Source organism: Phyllobates terribilis, unplaced genomic scaffold (assembly GCF_046119375.1).
Source record: "Phyllobates terribilis strain yellow unplaced genomic scaffold, ASM4611937v1 Scaffold_8__6_contigs__length_399053987, whole genome shotgun sequence".
Lineage (NCBI taxonomy): Eukaryota > Metazoa > Chordata > Amphibia > Anura > Dendrobatidae > Phyllobates > Phyllobates terribilis.
This window is the reverse complement of record NW_027362768.1, coordinates 316,413,380-316,432,490: the sequence shown is the minus strand read 5'-3', so window position 1 is coordinate 316,432,490 and position 19,111 is coordinate 316,413,380. Positions and strand designations below refer to the sequence as shown.

At 44.6% G+C, this 19,111-nt stretch overlaps 1 protein-coding gene across 14 annotated transcripts in view; it reads right to left on the bottom strand.

The window, feature by feature from the left end:
• The window catches only part of CACNA1D (calcium voltage-gated channel subunit alpha1 D), a 331,678-nt gene that overhangs the window by 89,374 nt on the left and 223,193 nt on the right, over positions 1 to 19,111 (bottom strand). For 11 of the 14 annotated variants that reach the window (XM_073644565.1, XM_073644576.1, XM_073644564.1 and 8 more), the window contains exons 17-21: positions 15,414 to 15,483; positions 12,845 to 12,893; positions 11,180 to 11,312; positions 7,480 to 7,609; positions 1,154 to 1,213 (exon numbers count right to left, since the gene is read on the bottom strand). In XM_073644565.1, the coding sequence (XP_073500666.1) occupies positions 1,154 to 1,213; positions 7,480 to 7,609; positions 11,180 to 11,312; positions 12,845 to 12,893; positions 15,414 to 15,483 (442 nt within the window). Of the gene's footprint in view, positions 1 to 1,024; positions 1,085 to 1,153; positions 1,214 to 7,479; positions 7,610 to 11,179; positions 11,313 to 12,844; positions 12,894 to 15,413; positions 15,484 to 19,111 lie in introns of all 14 variants that reach the window. The other 3 variants (XM_073644577.1, XM_073644566.1, XM_073644572.1) reach the window with 1 other exon arrangement.

The following is a 19,111-nucleotide window of genomic DNA, read 5'->3' as shown; positions in this document are numbered from 1 at the left end:
ATAAAGCCTGCATTTCGTCCATGCTACTGGTTCGGTGGGAATGTTGAGCTGTCGTCAGATGCAGCCATAAGTATCACTCGAAAATATCACATCATGTTCTAAGAACGAACGCCTCTCGGGTTTTATGTGCAGACGAAACGCACTCCATTCAGACAAAACCCACACAGAAACCCATATATAAATCAGCAGGAATAAGGTATTCTTGGTCAATTTGCCATGATCACAACTAATTAAAGGGATCTTCTGCTGATGGACTTCAGTACCATGCCAATTGCACATAGCCACACATGCAATAGGTACAGAACAGCAAGTGCGCCCCTTTAAAGTGCAAATTTTTGCTGCAATTTTTTTTTACTTGCAAAGACCCCCTGACAACCATGTATTTTACATCGGGAGCAATGCTGCACAAAGGGGTCCTACAAGTTACATATAACCTCCGGATTGTAAGGAGCTTTTCTACAACCCTATGGAAGTTTATTGGGGAACTACTGTACCTATGTATGAGTACGATTATATAAAGATTGGTCAAAAAAAATGATGGCATGTTAAAGGGTTTTTTTGAGCTAAAACAAAGTTTCTACACTGCAAAAAAGCAAATTCTGACAGTGCAATGTGCACACTGTCAGGATTCTGCTCTGTTGCCTGCTCGAGGGGTCAACGTATAACCGCAGCTAAGTGAGTGCATATGTGCAATCACATGCCGACTAGTTGCTGCAAGTATGAAAGCATCCGGGTGTGGTCAGGCAATGATGGCTTGAGCAGGCAATAGACTGGAATCCTGACAGTGTGCATGTTGTCCACTGTTAGGATTTGCTTTTCTGCAGTGTGATAGAGACACTGATGGTAACAACTGACAAACGAAGTAAACACTGATGAAAATCAGTCCGTTTTTTGCATAAAAGAACAAATCGCCGATGTCTCAACGTGGCCTTATGTGTGGTAGAGGGGACAGAAGAGTTCTCGACTGGCCAAGAATCGCCCCGTCCTGCTGATTTCTATACGGGCTTCACACAAACCAGGTTACCTTCAATACGATTTCAAATGTAAACATACTAGTGAAGACATAATCTGCATATCCTAGAACCTGGGGGTACAGAAGAGTCACAGGTTATCTTATATCACATCCAGCAAGGAAACTTCAGCAGTCATTTACCTTTAGGAAGATTTCAACGGTAAAGATTCCTGTGAAAGCATAGTCAAAGTAACCAAGAATCTGCAAGGTACAAGAGCACAGTGAGAAGGCGGCAAAATGACGGAGGACGGGGCTCTGATGAACAATCAAGAATGGTCATGGACCAAGAATTGGTACACGGTGTAGGAAGAAGATCCATCCTTATCAGCAGGGATGTGGCCACTGCAATCATGCCAGACCCTGGAGGAAGCGGACCACCACACATTTATGTTGACCTCCATTAATGGTCTAAGGGACTGACTGCGATAGCTCTGTACAATGCTCAGCTATTTACGTCAGTCCCATACACATGAACGGTGTGCCAGCTGTCATGTGCGACCATGACACTCCTTTCAATTGGGACCCCCTTCTAGAAGAAAGAACAGGGGCTGTGTTTTTCTGTTTCAATAGAATCAGTGTTTTATCAGCAGGAAATTATATCACTACAGGGCAACTGGGCTTGTGCCTCCTAGTCCAACCACACCACCACCACTGATTAGCAGCTTTCTGTCACTATACAGAGTACACAGAAAGCAGCCAATCAGTGGTGTGGGCGAGATTATACAGAGCTCAGCATTCAAAGCTCTCCTACAGTGTATACAGGAAGCAGACTATCAGTGGTGTGGGTGGGGTTATACAGAGCTCAGCATTCACAGCTCTGCTATAGTGTATACAGGAAGCAGCCAAACAGTTCTGTGGGCGGGGTTATACAGAGCTCAGCATTCAGAGCTCTGCTACAGTGTATACAGGAAGCAGACTATCAGTGGTGTGGGTGGGGTTATACAGAGCTCAGCATTCACAGCTCTGCTATAGTGTATACAGGAAGCAGCCAAACATTTCTGTGGGCGGGGTTATACAGAGCTCAGCATTCAGAGCTCTCCTACAGTGTATACAGGAAGCAGACTATCAGTGGTGTGGGTGGGGTTATACAGAGCTCAGCATTCACAGCTCTGCTATAGTGTATACAGGAAGCAGCCAAACAGTTCTGTGGGCGGGGTTATACAGAGCTCAGCATTCAGAGCTCTGCTACAGTGTATACAGGAAGCAGACTATCAGTGGTGTGGGTGGGGTTATACAGAGCTCAGCATTCACAGCTCTGCTATAGTGTATACAGGAAGCAGCCAAACAGTTCTGTGGGCGGGGTTATACAGAGCTCAGCATTCAGAGCTCTGCTACAGTGTATACAGGAAGCAGACTATCAGTGGTGTGGGTGGGGTTATACAGAGCTCAGCATTCACAGCTCTGCTATAGTGTATACAGGAAGCAGCCAAACAGTTCTGTGGGCGGGGTTATACAGAGCTCAGCATTCAGAGCTCTCCTACAGCGTATACAGGAAGCAGACTATCACTGGTGTGGGTGGGGTTATACAGTGCTCAGCATTCACAGCTCTGCTATAGTGTATACAGGAAGCAGCCAAACAGTTCTGTGGGTGGGGTTATACAGAGCTCAGCATTCAGAGCTCTGCTACAGTGTATACAGGAAGCAGACTATCAGTGGTGTGGGTGGGGTTATACAGAGCTCAGCATTCACAGCTCTGCTATAGTGTATACAGGAAGCAGCCAAACAGTTCTGTGGGCGGGGTTATACAGAGCTCAGCATTCAGAGCTCTCCTACAGCGTATACAGGAAGCAGACTATCAGTGGTGTGGGTGGGGTTATACAGAGCTCAGCATTCACAGCTCTGCTATAGTGTATACAGGAAGCAGCCAAACAGTTCTGTGGGTGGGGTTATACAGAGCTCAGCATTCAGAGCTCTGCTACAGTGTATACAGGAAGCAGACTATCAGTGGTGTGGGTGGGGTTATACAGAGCTCAGCATTCACAGCTCTGCTATAGTGTATACAGGAAGCAGCCAAACAGTTCTGTGGGCGGGGTTATACAGAGCTCAGCATTCAGAACTCTGCTACAGTGTACACAGGAAGCAGCCAATCAGTGTTGTGGGCGGATTTATACAGAGTTCAGCATTCAGAACGCTGCTACAGTGTACAGAGGAATCAGCCAATCAGTGTTGTGGGCGGGGTTATACTAAGCTGAGCATTCTGAGCTCTGTTACAGTGTACACAGGAAGCAGCCAATCAGTGCTGTGGGCACGGTTATACAGAGCTCAGCATTCAGAGATCTACAGCAGAGAAAACTGTGCTGCTATCATAACTGCTGCACCCAGTAAACAAAATGATATATGGCTGAAATCATGGTCTCTATCCCTACATTATGCCGCTACCAGATCTCATAGCAAAATCCTGGTGACAGATTCCCTTTAAAATGAAAAATGAATGAACAAAAGAGAAATCTAAGTAACATCAGTATTTGGTGACCGCCCTTTGCCTTCAAAACAACATACATTCTTTTAGGCACACTAATAATTTTGAAGTAACTCTACAGTGAGGTTGTTCCAAACATCTTGGAGAACTAACCACAGGTCTTGTTGCTGCACAGTCTTGCCATGGAGTATGATCTTGGATATGAAACCGTCTTCCACAACCTCACCTTTTTAACACAGTTTGGCTTTTCCTCACCAAGTGTTAAGCCTCCCACACATCTGTTTCTGTTAATCACCGAGTTTCAACCTACATATGAAAATGATGATCGATATCTCCTGTTTGGTATAATTGGTTACTGATAAACCTGACTATAATCCTAAAAAATCCCTGACTGTGCAAATGTACCTGGAAGAATTGATGCTGCTTTTAGAGGCAAAAGGTAGTCACACCGAATATTGATGGGATTTAGCTTTTACTTTTAGTTCATTCAGTTTGTTAAAAAGTGTCATTCCTCCCATAGCCTTTAGGTGTCGCCGTCTAATCACATTTTAATTTTACATTTGGATATTGGAATACAAAACCACGGCCAAGATTCATCAACTACGTCTTTTGTTTTTAATCAATATCAGTACTTTCTTTGTGTTTTTTTGTTGATGGAATTTGCGCCAAAATCATCAAAATGGCGCACAATGATTAATTTTGCTCAAAACGGAAAACATTTTTTTTGTTTTTTTTTTTTTGTTTTTTTTTTATAGAGTACAATGTCACACTATCCTTTCAATAAGCTTTAAAATGTCAGATGTTAGGGTATGGGCACATGTTAAGTATTTGATGCAGAAATTTCTGCATCTCTTGGCAGGAAAAACGCAGTGTAAATTAGGTGGGTTTTTGCCATGTTTTTTTTTACATGCATTTTTGGTGCAGATTTTTCCCTACTCATTATTATGGGTGAAATCTGCACCAAAAACTTGAAATAAATCTGCACCAAATCTGCTAGTCACAAATAAGCAGCGTGTGCATGAGGCTTCAGGATTCTCATTCACTTTGCAGCCATCAGGATTCCCTCCAGATTTCGTGACAAATCGGCGTCGAGAGGCAACAAATCTGCATTGTGTGAACATACCCTTAGTCTTCACTTGGGAAAAAAAAAGTGAATACGTATTTTGTACGCCGCATGGGTACTGGAGTACCATAGCAAAAAATTTTAAGATATTTCTAATAGCCCCAAATAATTAATTAGCTAAAAAGATCTGGAAAATGAAAATAGTTACCCACATTGTCAAGGTAACAAAAATTTAAAGGGCTGAAAAAAATGTAAAAATGGAGCAGAAGATGTAATAAATTTGCAACAAGAAAAAAAATGCCTAAAATCCAAAAATAAAGAAGTACAAAAAAAAAAACCAATGACGGGGCCAGGGAATGTTATAGAACAAATAAATAACCATTACTGGTCTTGCAGTGATGACATCCCGTGATTGCTGCAGCCAATCACTGGTATGAGAGATCATGGTGCACGTATGCAAATGTCATCTCTGAGGCTAGTGATTGGCTGCAGTGGTCACATGAAGACTAAACATAAAATCATCAGTGCAGGACCAGCAGATTTAAAAGTTTTTTTTTCATGACTTTACAACATTCCCTACTGGCAAACGACATTAATTGCAAAAATATTATAAGATTGAATTAAAGTGAAATCTCTCTGCGCGAGGAGCAGGTCCTTGTTGCTCGGATCATTACTGAGACTCTGTCCCCAGGAGTTGCAACCGATGGCTTCTAACAAAGGTCGGCTATTTTTGATGAAAATTCAATCAGGATCTGGAGCGCTTGGCTGAGCAGCGGGGGCAGGCTCAGTGTGCCAGCTAAATGAAGTGGTAATGACACATGGCACAGCGCCGGGGCTGCGCGCCGTGCGGGACACATGGATTTCACAATGCAAATATATGAGAAGAAGAGAGCTCCATGGCTGCCTGCAAGTTCTGGGAAAGGTCAAGACTCCAAGTGTTACAAACTTGTGAAACTTTATTCTTATCTCGTTTCTTTCAAAATCCTTGTCTGCTGTGATGAAATATCACCGCCCTATATGGCAGCATTTCTAACACATTGTAAGACACTGCAACATCTAGAATCTGTAGGAGATTAAAAAAAAAAGTTCATTCGTGGAGGGGATAAAACAGTGGAGATTTGTAAATTGGATCCAGTTGCAGAGCAATTTTTGAATATCCCATAGAAATGAATGGGTAGGGCCATGATGGGGGAGGAATGTAGACGGCAGCCCGGTGGATATGCCGTAACGTATGAGATGGGACAACCTCTTTAACCCCTATTTATTTTTGGGCTTTCGTTTTGACATCTAGAATCTGTAATACCGATTTACAAATCCATTTGTAATAAAACAATGGAGATTTGTAAATTGGTTGCGCAGAAAGTTTCGAAAATCCCATACAAAATGAATGGGGCCAAATGGGGTGTATACCGCAGCCCCGTTTTTGATATCCTGTGAAAATTCCATAATGAATGAGATGGAACAACCTCTTTAACCCCTTTGCATTATTCATTTTTGGGCTTTCGTCCTGACAAAACTTTGTTGGTACGGTCATCTGCGCTGTTTGGATTTTCCGCTTCTAATTCAATTCTATGGGGAAAATCCGCACATAAAACTCAAGGGAGATTGACACGTTGCAAATTTCGATCACGCACCGCAGGTCAGATTATGCAGCGTAAAAAAAAAGCACATTGGGCATGAGATTCCCAGAAATCCCATCCACTCTGCTTGGACTGTAGGGGCTCGCTCAGATGAGAATATACATCCTACGAGTCCTATCCAATGTTTTATATGATAGCACTAGGACCTATGTTATTCAAAGGGGCAGTGCTGATCAGCGTTTCAGAATGAAAAAAAAATTGCAGCATGCATTGCAAATCAGATGCCACTCAACCAATCAAGTCTTTGGGTGGATGGAAACCATCGGACCGCACTTGGATGACATCCGATTTCCACGAACTCACACAATGGAGAAGATGGAGAAATTTTGTTCTCCATCTTCTGACAGTGTGGTACAATTCTCTCATTCGAGAGAGTCAGCTCATACTATGCTGACACTCGGATCAAACTCTGATCAGAGTGTCATTTACATAATTGTTCCGATTCTCTTGGAAGAGAGGATCTATGGTCGTGTGACCATAGCCTTAAATGCTGCATCTTATGCACAGTAAAAATGCGCAGCATCAAAAACTCATTGTGGAAACTTAAACTTAGTGAAAAAAACAGCTAAAAAAAAACTTTCATGAAAAGCAAAGTAGATTTTCCACAGAAATGAATTAGAAGAGCTTTTGAAACAATTTTGGAGAAGATCCTCTCAAAAAAAGTCTTCAAAGTATGAACATATGCTTAAATGGGTATTCCCATCTCCAAGATCCTTTCCCAATATGAAGTAGGTTTAATAATAATAATAATAATAATAATAATAATATTATAAATGTATAATATTTTTTCTGATTCGCTATGTCACTTACCCCATGTGCAGGGCATTGCAGTAGCTTAAGCATGCAAGGTTACGACCACTCATATAGTAACAGTTAGTTAATTGCTTGTGGTCTTAACCATGGATACCTAAGCTACTGCAATGCCCTGCACATGGGGTAAGTGACATAGCCAATCAGAAGAACTATACTACATTTCTAATTGGGGGTATTTGCTAATATTATTATTACACCTACTACATATTAGGATAGGATCTTGAAGATGGGAATAACACTTTAACTTCCCTATTCTCATAAAAGCAGATTCCGTCATCCGTTGTTCCGGCAGGTGATGGCCGTGGTCAGCTGTGCCTGTCAGTGGTTTCTTTCTCTGTACCCATTGAAAGGATGCACACTTGGTTATGTGAGTGTGCTAGGGTCGAGAAGAGTGGTGGTCGACCACATGAGCATTACGCCAACTGCTACTAAAAGTGGATGGGAACACTTTTACAAAAAACTTTTTTACTCGCTGAATCTGCAGAGAATGCGAATGCCGGATAAAGTGACTGATGGACGGGATGGTACTTACTATATTCCGGAAGGAGGTACTGCGGATGGGATCTTCGGCAGCCAGTGACGCGCTGCTCAGCATGATGAACACCAGGATCAGATTGGTGAAGATGTGATGGTTAATAAGTTTGTGACAGCCCACCCGAATCCTGCACAGGAAACATACGCATTACTGTATCAATGGAGAGCCTAACATAAGTGTACGGGAAATGTCTGTCCAACACCAACTGAAAGTTGTTGTTTTTTTTTTAATAAAAATGTCAATCTCTGCCCTAATTGCAATTATTTTTTTTATCTTCTGGACATTACCTGGAAATCAATTACTATCTACATTAATGTGTCTAACACAATTGTCATTATTCAAGACATTATAGATGTGCATAATGCAGTACTTGATTTGGGACAAGGCAAAAGTGCCTGAGCAAAACAAATACAGGAAGTGTTATCATAGGATCATATGAGAAGAGCGGCCTGTAAATTAAAGCACTGGTAAAGAAGATACATACTCAACATTGTATGGACAAAAGTATTCAGACACACGTGTTAAACACTCAATTCCATTTTTTTCATCCAGTCTCATTGCCCCGGGTGTATAACATCTACCCCTCGCCCCCGGTGTATAACATCCGCCCCTCGCGCCCGGTGTATAACATCCGCCCCTCGCCCCCGGTGTATAACATCCGCCCCTCGCCCCCGGTGTATAACATCCGCCCCTCGCCCCCGGTGTATAACATCCACTCCTCGCCCCCGGTGTATAACATCCACCCCTCGCCCCCGGTGTATAACATCCGCCCCTCGCCCCCGGTGTATAACATCCGCCCCTCGCCCACGGTGTATAACATCCGCCCCTCGCCCCCGGTGTATAACATTCGCCCCTCGCCCCCGGTGTATAACATCCGGCCCTCCCCCCGGTGTATAACATCCGCCCCTCGCCCCCGGTGTATAACATCCGCCCCTCGCCCCCGGTGTATAACATCCGCCCCTCGCCCCCGGTGTATAACATCCGCCCCTCCCCCCGGTGTATAACATCCGCCCCTCGCCCCCGGTGTATAACATCCGCCCCTCGCCCCCGGTGTATAACATCCGCCCCTCGCCCCACAGTGTATAACATCCGCCCCTCCCCCCGGTGTATAACATCCGCCCCTCGCCCCACAGTGTATAACATCCGCCCCTCCCCCCGGTGTATAACATCCGCCCCTCGCCCCCGGGTGTATAACATCCGCCCCTCGCCCCCGGTGTATAACATCCGGCCCTCCCCCTGGTGTATAACATCCGCCCCTCGCCCCCGGTGTATAACATCCGCCCCTCGCCCCCGGTGTATAACATCCGCCCCTCCCCCCGGTGTATAACATCCGGCCCTCCCCCCGGTGTATAACATCCGCCCCTCGCCCCCGGTGTATAACATCCGCCCCTCGCCCCCGGTGTATAACATCCGGCCCTCCCCCCGGTGTATAACATCCGCCCCTCCCCCCGGTGTATAACATCCGCCCCTCGCCCCCGGTGTATAACATCCGCCCCTCCCCCCGGTGTATAACATCCGGCCCTCCCCCCGGTGTATAACATCCGCCCCTCGCCCCCGGTGTATAACATCCGCCCCTCGCCCCCGGTGTATAACATCCGGCCCTCCCCCCGGTGTATAACATCCGGCCCTCCCCCCGGTGTATAACATCCGCCCCTCCCCCCGGTGTATAACATCCGCCCCTCGCCCCCGGTGTATAACATCCGCCCCTCCCCCCGGTGTATAACATCCGGCCCTCCCCCCGGTGTATAACATCCGCCCCTCGCCCCCGGTGTATAACATCCGCCCCTCGCCCCCGGTGTATAACATCCGCCCCTCCCCCCGGTGTATAACATCCGCCCCTCCCCCCGGTGTATAACATCCGCCCCTCCCCCCGGTGTATAACATCCGCCCCTCGCCCCCGGTGTATAACATCCGCCCCTCGCCCCCGGTGTATAACATCCGCCCCTCCCCCCGGTGTATAACATCCGGCCCTCCCCCCGGTGTATAACATCCGCCCCTCGCCCCCGGTGTATAACATCCGCCCCTCACCCCCGGTGTATAACATCCGCCCCTCGCCCCCGGTGTATAACATCCGCCCCTCCCCCCGGTGTATAACATCCGCCCCTCCCCCCGGTGTATAACATCCGCCCCTCCCCCCGGTGTATAACATCCGCCCCTCGCCCCCGGTGTATAACATCCGCCCCTCCCCCCGGTGTATAACATCCGGCCCTCCCCCCGGTGTATAACATCCGCCCCTCGCCCCCGGTGTATAACATCCGGCCCTCCCCCCGGTGTATAACATCCGGCCCTCCCCCCGGTGTATAACATCCGCCCCTCGCCCCCGGTGTATAACATCCGCCCCTCCCCCCGGTGTATAACATCCGGCCCTCCCCCCGGTGTATAACATCCGCCCCTCGCCCCCGGTGTATAACATCCGCCCCTCGCCCCCGGTGTATAACATCCGCCCCTCGCCCCCGGTGTATAACATCCGCCCCTCGCCCCCGGTGTATAACATCCGGCCCTCCCCCCGGTGTATAACATCCGCCCCTCCCCCCGGTGTATAACATCCGCCCCTCGCCCCCGGTGTATAACATCCGCCCCTCGCCCCCGGTGTATAACATCCGCCCCTCCCCCCGGTGTATAACATCCGGCCCTCCCCCCGGTGTACAACATCCGCCCCTCGCCCCCGGTGTATAACATCCGCCCCTCGCCCCCGGTGTATAACATCCGCCCCTCGCCCCCGGTGTATAACATCCGCCCCTCCCCCCGGTGTATAACATCCGCCCCTCGCCCCCGGTGTATAACATCCGCCCCTCGCCCCCGGTGTAAAACATCCGGCCCTTTTCACCCCCCCCCGTACAACATCTGGCCCCTCGCTACCAGTGCCAGTGTACAACATCCCGCCCATTGCCCCCAATGTACAACATCTGGCGCCCCCCCAGTGTATAACATCCAGCCCCTCAAAGTATGACATTCGGCCCCTCACCCCTCTAGTGTATAACACTCGGGCCCCTCACCCCCCCAGTGTATAACATCCATCCCCTTGCCTGCCGTCTGCCTTTACTAACATGGGACAGAATGGTTGGTGGTAAAGAGCTCATTAATATTAGTGGGGTCCTGTAATAGGAGCCACCGGGGTAACAAGTTCGTTCATGACATTTCTTCCCTCCTAAATCTTCCCCCATCACCTGTGAGTGATATTATTGAGACGTGGAAAGAACTGCAGCAACTCAGCCAGGAAGTGGAGACCCTGTTATATTACAGAGCGGGGGGCCGAGAGCTGAGGAGCAGAGGGCAGAAAAGTCAACAACGCTCTGCTGACTCGATAACTGCAGAGTCCAGACCTCCTCTGGTAATAACATCAGCACAAACACTGCGACCCTGCTGGGACATTGATGGCTGAGCAGCGGCATGCAGCCTTACATCACCAAGCACAATGCCGATCGTTGGACGTAGTGGTGTAAAGCCGCCACCACTGGACTCTGAAGGGAACGTGTTCTGTGCAGTGACGGATCACACTGCTCTATCTGGCGTCTGATGGACGGGTCTGGGTTTGGAGAATGATTCAGCATACCAAGACAATTTGGACAATTTCCAACATTGTGGGAACAGTTTGGGGAAGGCCCTTTTCTGTTCCCCATGACTGTGCCCCTCATTTATAATATCACCTTCATTATGGTTACAACACAAGACATATATACAGAAGATCTATAGTTACGGGTTAGTGTTGCTGAAAATAAAGAAGGCGCTGCCCTCCGGAATCGGAGTTATCTTTTCTTTCATATTTAGCTCCGACATCCGACGTGGACGAGGACCTGCTGGTACTTCTGGTTCTTCTTCATCCTCCTCATCTAAAATACATATCATTAGTAGTAATAGATGCCACCTGCACAAATAGCTTTAATATTATTTAACATAAATTTTATGGAACTAGTGGTCAAAATGAGAATTTTGGACAAATGGATGAGAGATTAAAAGAACGTGGAATTGAACTTCACATTCTGTTTTGTCGATAGATAGAACATAACAAAAAGTTCTCACTTCAGAATAAAGCTCCTGAATTATTAAAGGGGTTGTGTGGCCTCCAGCAGCAAAAAGGCCAATTACATAAAACATCTTAATGCCACCCTACTGTGTGACATGAGGACACTCAAACGAAGCCCGACGGAGGCCGAGGGGACAACCTGGGGTGACGAATGGGGAGAGGAGGGGAATTACAAAGGGAGGGTTATAAGTTGTTGCTTTTTATCAGGTTAGATAATCCCTTTAAAGGGGTATTCTCAAGTTTGAAGGAAATTCCCTATAAGGGGGATATAAAATAACTTCCTGACTGTTAGAGGTCTGACCGCTCCAATTTCAATGAAACGGGGCTCTAAAGAGACCCATAAGAATGGAGCGGGGGTCGATGATGCACACTGCTGAACGGTTCATTCTTATAGGAGTGCTGAAGACCACCAGAGCGAAACGTTCAGTTATCTCCGGCGGTACTATTAAGAATGAATGGAGAAGTAGTGTGATTGATCAACGTCCATCCCATTCACAAGGGACTCCTTAGAGCTGATGGTCAGGAGGTTATCCCTCATCACATGGAGAAATGCAAGATTCTAAATCTAGGCAGGAAAAACGAAAATGACATAGGGGAGGAATAGAACTAAGCAACAGGATGTGTGAAAAAGACTTGGGTATACTAATAGATCACAGACTGTACATGAGTCAACAGTGTGATGCAGCAGCAAAAAAGGCAAACACAGTTCTGGGATGTATTAAGAGAAGCATAGAGTCTAGATCACGTGAATAATTATCCCCCTCTACTCCTCCTTGGTTAGACTGGAATACTGTGTCCAGTTCTGGGCAACAATTTTTTTTAAAAAAAAACATTGAAAAACTGGGGCAAATGCAGAGAAGAGCTACCAGGATGGTGAGTGGACAGAAAACTATGTCCTACAAGGAATGATTAAAGAACCTGGGAATGTTTAGCTTGCAAAAAAGAAGACTAAGAGGAGACTTAACAGCTGTCTACAAATATCTGAAGGGCTGTCACAGTGTAGAAGGATCATCCTTATTCTAATTTGCACATGGAAACATTAGAAGGAATGTAATGAAACTGACAGGGAGAAGATACAGATTAGAAAAAAACTTTTTGACAGTGAGGTGATCAATGAGAGGAACAGGCGGCCACAAGAGGTGGTGAGTTCTCCTTCAATGGAAGTCTTCACACAGAGGCTGGACAGACATCTGTCTGAGATGGTTTAGTGAAGCCTGCATTGAGCAGGGGGTTGGACACGATGACCCTGGAGGTCCCCTCCAACTCTAACATTCTAGGATTCTATAGATAGGCAATAGCCTTCAAACTTGAGAATAGACCTTTAATACACCAGGGTACCTGGCTGAGTATGTTCCTTTTCTTCCTCTGCTTCTTCATCTACTGTAACCTAAAGGAGAAAACACAACGTTAATATATTCAGAGTAACATTCTGTTTTTCAATATCTATCAATACAAGTGAGGTTCAATCATTACTAGACCGAACAAATTTAAAGGGTTTTTTTTTCCAGAAAATGATGTATTGTTAAATCTGGTTTTTATGTTAAAAACATTTTGTCAAATGTTTTTTTTTTTATTATTATTTTTCATATCACTATATAAAAAAGGAAAAGCCTTCCAAATTTCACACTGGCCACAGGGCCTAATATTAGACTCCTACTGTTATTCGTCTGGGTTCAAACCCTTGAGCCTGTGCTTTGTGGTGGGCTTCTCTGTCCGCCAAGCCACAGCAGATACACTCTTTCTCCAGGTGTTAGTTTCTGTTATCCTTGCTTCAGTCTTTATAGGGTAACAGGTGTTTTCATTTACTCATTTGCTGCCCTATCACCTTTGGGGTGCGGCTTTATATACTTTCTCCCTACTGGTATTTCTGGTGACACTGGTGATAGTCTCATTTGGATGTCCAGCCACACTGCTGTAGTTTAAGCCAGAGTAGCTATTTTTCCAAGTGAGTTGCAACACTATCATAACACCTACTTACAGCAGCAATAGGCTGACTCAGACCCTAAAGAATTGTACTGAAACACTTAGTGAGATTGCTGATGTCATGGCAAAGCTCTTCGTGAAGGGATGTGGAGGAGGTGAGCTGTAACATAACTTAATATGTTTGATGGATTGGATTCTGTGTTCTAAACTGTATATAGGAATGTTACTTGTAATTGTAATCCTGCCTCTGATGATAATGAGACTGCTGACAAGTCTTCTGTACAGAGCATGGAGTATGAGTTTAGTTTCTAAATTGCAAGATTTCTGATTATTTTTAAATGTAGAAAGTGATATGGAAAATTTGAAAAAAAAAACACCTCAAAAATTTGATTTAAAACAACAAGTCACTTTCTGATGATACATTCCCTATAGAATATAACAGCACTGCAGCCATGCTGCTGACATGACATCAGCACTGCAGATTACAACAAACACCGGGAGCAGTAGCAGAGACTCAGTGCTGGACCCGTGGAGGGTGAGTAAAGTATTGCTTGTTTGCCAGTTGTTGTTTTTTTAAAAAAAAACATTATTCTGTATGAAGGACTATGTGGGGCCATTATTCTGTATGGAGGACTATGTGGGGCCATTATTCTGTATGGAGGACTATGTGGGGCCATTATTCTGTATGGAGGACTATGTGGGGCCATTATTCTGTATGGAGGACTATGTGGGGTCCATTATTCTGTATGGAGGACTATGTGGGGCCATTATTCTGTATGGAGGACTATGTGGGGCCATTATTCTGTATGGAGGACTATGCGGGGCCATTATTCTGTATGGAGGACTATGTGGGCCCATTATTCTGTATGGAGGACTATGTGGGTCATTATATTGTATGGAGGACTATGTGGGGTCCATTATTCTGTATGGAGGACTATGTGGGGCCCATTATTCTGTATAAAGGACTATGTGGGGTCCATTATTCTGTATGGAGGACTATGTGGGGCCCATTATTCTGTATAGAGGACTACGTGGGGTCCATTATTCTGTATGGAGGACTATGTGGGGCCCATTATTCTGTATGGAGGACTATGTGGGGCCCATTATTCTGTATGGAGGACTATGTGGGGGCATTATTCTGTATGAAGGACTATGTGGGGCCATTATTCTGTATGAAGGACTATGTGGAGCCCATTATTCTGTATGGAGGACTATGTGGGGTTGATTATACTGTATGGAGGACCATGTGAGGTCCCATTATACTGTATGGAGGACTATGTGGGGCCCATTATACTGTATGGAGGACTATGTGGGGCCATTATACTGTATGGAGGACTATGTGGGGCCCATTATACTGTATGGAGGACTATGTGGGGTCCATTATTCTGTATGGAGGAATATGTGGGGCCCATTATTCTGTATGGAGGACTATGTGGGGCCATTATTCTGTATGGAGGACTATGTGGGGCCATTATACAGTATGGAGGACTATGTGGGGCCATTATTCTGTATGGAGGACTATGTGGGGCCCATTATTCTGTATGGAGGACTATGTGGGGCCATTATTCTGTATGAAGGACTATGTGGGCCCATTATACTGTATGGAGCACTATGTGGTGCCCATTATTCTGTATGGAGCACTATGTGAGGCCCATTATTCTGTATGGAGGATTGTGTGGGGACCATTATTCTGTATGGAGGACTGTGTGGGGCCTTATTCTGTATGGAGGACTATGTGGGGGCCCATTTTTCTGTATGGAGGACTTTGTGGGGCCCATTATACTGTACATTGGTTGGCCCGTGACTTTATCTAAATTTTCCATTTTGGCCCTTTGTTTGAGTTTGACATCCCTGATCTAGAACTAAGAACTTGTGAGCTGGCAATTGGCCAAAAGAACAGTCTCCCATATGAGATGTAGTCCCCAGGACCAAATTCTTTATAAAAAGGAATGAATCATAACACAGAGCATTAAGGTCATACAACCTTTGCATCAATTGCTTTTTTCCGATCATTCTCCCCTTTATCTCCATCTTTGTTTTCTAAACTCTCTTTCCTAAAATGGGAAGTAGAGCACACTTTGAGAACAATGAACATACTTTAAAAAAACAATATGTGAAACAAAACTTTAAAGGGGTTGTCCAATACATAGATACTGATATTCTTAGGATAGATCATCAACATTAGATCAGTGGGGACCGACACCTGTTTGCAGCTCTTATGAACAGGCACAGCCGGAACACCATATTACAACTCGGCTCCTATTTATGCTTTGCAGGCCTTTGACATGGGCAAAACATTATTTTTACATATGTTAGCATTTACTTTCAGTTAATACAATTGCACTGAGTTTCAGTCTGCAATCTTCATTAATCAATCAAGCTTCGGATTTTTCTCTTGTGGGACAGGGAAAATATATATCTTTGTACCGTGTTAGCCAGTAGATAGAAAAATATTTAGATTTGAGAGTCCTCAGTAGCTGATACCTTTTAATTGCTAGCTGAAAAGATTGCAAGCTTTCGAAACTACTCAGGTCTCTTCATCAGGCTAGTATAACACAAAATCTGAAGAGTTACATTTTTATACACAGCAAGACACAGAAATAATGCAATAGACGAGACAAGTGACGTAAAGCAGAAGTATTACTATAGGAGAAGGGTAAACAGTTGTGGCCGGAAATATTGGAATAGTTTATAGATAAGGAGTGTGAAAGTTTTATTATCCTGTGATTGAGGTCTGGTCCAGGGTTGTGATGACCCCACAAGTCTGAGGAGCACATTCCTTAGTTGATGTAGAATGACATAAATCCATGCAACACATTCATTCCTGCTCTGAAGGTATCAAAGGTCACCATGAGTTTACATTCCCAAACTTTTCTGTCTCTCTGAGATTTGAAATAACCTGTTAATACCAGTAATTTCATATCCGCGATGCTGTGATCAGGGAAACAAAAATGTTTCGCCACAGGTTGATCTATTCTTTTTTCTTTTATTGTGTGGCAATGAGAATTCATCCTTGTTCTAAGTTTTTGCCCTGTCTCCCCTACATGCAGACCCCCCAGCTGGATATTTGGTACATATAATTAAGTACACCACAATAGAGGTGATACAGCTGAAAGTACCTGGGATCTTGCAGTCCTGATGTGAGTTGAGTATCTTCACGTTGTCTGTGGTCATTATAAATGGACAGGTTTTACATTTTTTTCTGGCTCCAGGGAAAGGTTCCTGAAGCTGGTGGAGATGACAGGGAGCTTCTGACAATGATGCTTCTTAGATTTGGGGGCTGCATGAAACACAGAAGTGGGAGGTCTGGAAATATGGATTGTAATCGGGCATCTTTTTGTAGTAAGGGTTGTAGTTTACGTGCAGCTCCCCTTAGCGCCTCCAGATTTGGATTGTAGGTGACTACTAGAGGCACCCGGTTGTTTTCTTGTTTGGTTTTGTAATGTAGGAGATGATTCCTTGATATTCTGGTGGCTCTTGTAATCTGGTTCTCAATTGTTCTTGGATGGTAGCCCTGATTCAAAAAGCTCTTTCTGAGGCCACCAAGGTGTTTGTCTCTAGCCATAGGGTTGGAACATATCTGATTGTATCTGATGGCTTGGCTGTAGACAATAGAGTTTTTATGTGTTTTGGATGGAAACTGTACCATTTAAGGTATGTTGGACGGCTGATTGGCTTCCGGTACAAGGATGTCTCTTTTTCATTTTTCTGTAGCTTAATGATGGCGTCCAAAAAGTTAATTTCAGTACAGGAGTAGTTGAGTGTTAGGTTGATGGGTGGGATGAAATTGATTTAAGTGTTGACGGAACATCTTCAGCTGTTGCTCAGACTCCGTCCAGATGATTAAAATATCGTCAATGTAACGATAGTAGGCCAGAGGCCTGATGGGATATGAGGACAAAAGGTCACTTTCAAGCTTGGCCTTGGAAAGATTTGCGTACTGTGGAGCCATTTTACTTCCCATCGCTGTACCAGTCTCCTGTAGATATATGTTTTTATCAAATTCAAAGTAATTGTGGGTGAGGATGAATTTTGTAAGGTTCACCACAGAATCAGCTTCAATTCCTGTATTTTTCATGAAAATTTTGCAGGCATTTAATCCTTACTGGTGTGGGATATTAGAGTACAAAGAGTCCTTATCTACGAACTATTCCAATATTTACGGCCACAACTGTTTATCCTACTCCTATAGTAATACTTCTGCTTTACTTCACTTGTCTCATCTATTGCATTATTTCTGTGTCTTGCTGTATATAAATTTGTGACTCTTCAGATTTTGTGTTATACTAGCCTGATGAAGAAACCTGAGTAGTTTCGAAAGCTTACAATTTGTTACCATCTTTTCAGCTAGAAATTAAAAGGTATCAACCACTGAGGACTCTCAAATCTAAATATTTTTCTATCTACTGGCTAAGAAGGTACAAAGATATATATTTTACCAATATCAAAATGGAGGATACCAGAATGTACCGCATCTTTATGGAACTAAAGCCACTTCTGAAGAAACATGCACAATTTGACAGCGACATTTTTTTCTTATCTAAATGCAAAAAGGAGAATCTAATTCCAAAAAGACTCTGGATTACAAACCCAATTCTTCATACCTATAATACTCATTATGTACAAAACCTTTGTCACAGGACTTCTGAGAGACTAAAGAACCACCTCTTACATGTCTTCTACAGCATCAAGAGTAAAGTCCAAGGGCAATTTGAAACTCGGAGGAAAACACTTACAGAAAACACAAAGCAAAAATTACAGCAATACTACAACAAACTACGGACCCTTCTGATTCATAACAAGGAAAAGAAACTACACAGGCTGCACCTAAATTCAGGACTCTATATAAACAGTTACAAAACAAAGCCAAAACCTGAATACTTGGACAATTTATCCATTCCAGACACAGAAGCATCTAACGGTGTCATCAATCTGCCAGATTATAAACCCAACAAAGTGGAGCTGACCGTGCTTTCTAGAGGACTCTCATTTTGTCCTACTAAGGTCCTATATAAAACTGAACTCTGTAGTGATATGGAACACTATTTCAGGAGACTGCGCCTGAGGGAATACTTCAATTCTACAGAAGATTCAGAACTCATCCGAACTGAAGGAAAAGGGATCTTGACAACCAAGAAGAGGTCAGATTGGACACCTCCACCTGGACGAAACCCTCATTTGGATACATATATAGACTCCTTCAGAGTTCAGACATTTGATAATGTCACAAACAGGAGACAAGCATCCAACATCAGTGCCCAGGAGAGAAAGGCCATACAATCTTTGAAAACTTACAAAGAAATCATCATTAAACCTGCTGACAAGGGTGGTGCAATAGTGATGATGAACACATCAGACTACATGAAGGAAGCAATCAACAACTGATGGACACGCGCTACTACAAAAAACTGGAGTCTGACCCTACACAGGACTATCACAAGGAACTAAAACTGGTATCTTGTCTGCCTGACGAATCCATAAGAGCCGATGACCTGTTACCAGAGAGTCCAAGATTAGGGACATTCTATATGCTCCCCAAAATCCACAAATCTGGGAATCCAGGAAGACCAATTATTTCATGTGTGGGCTCCTTACTGAGCAAGTTTCTGGATGGGTAGAGTGTGTTCTTAAACCCCTGGTAAAGAGTACACCCAGCTACATTCAGGACACGACAGACCTACT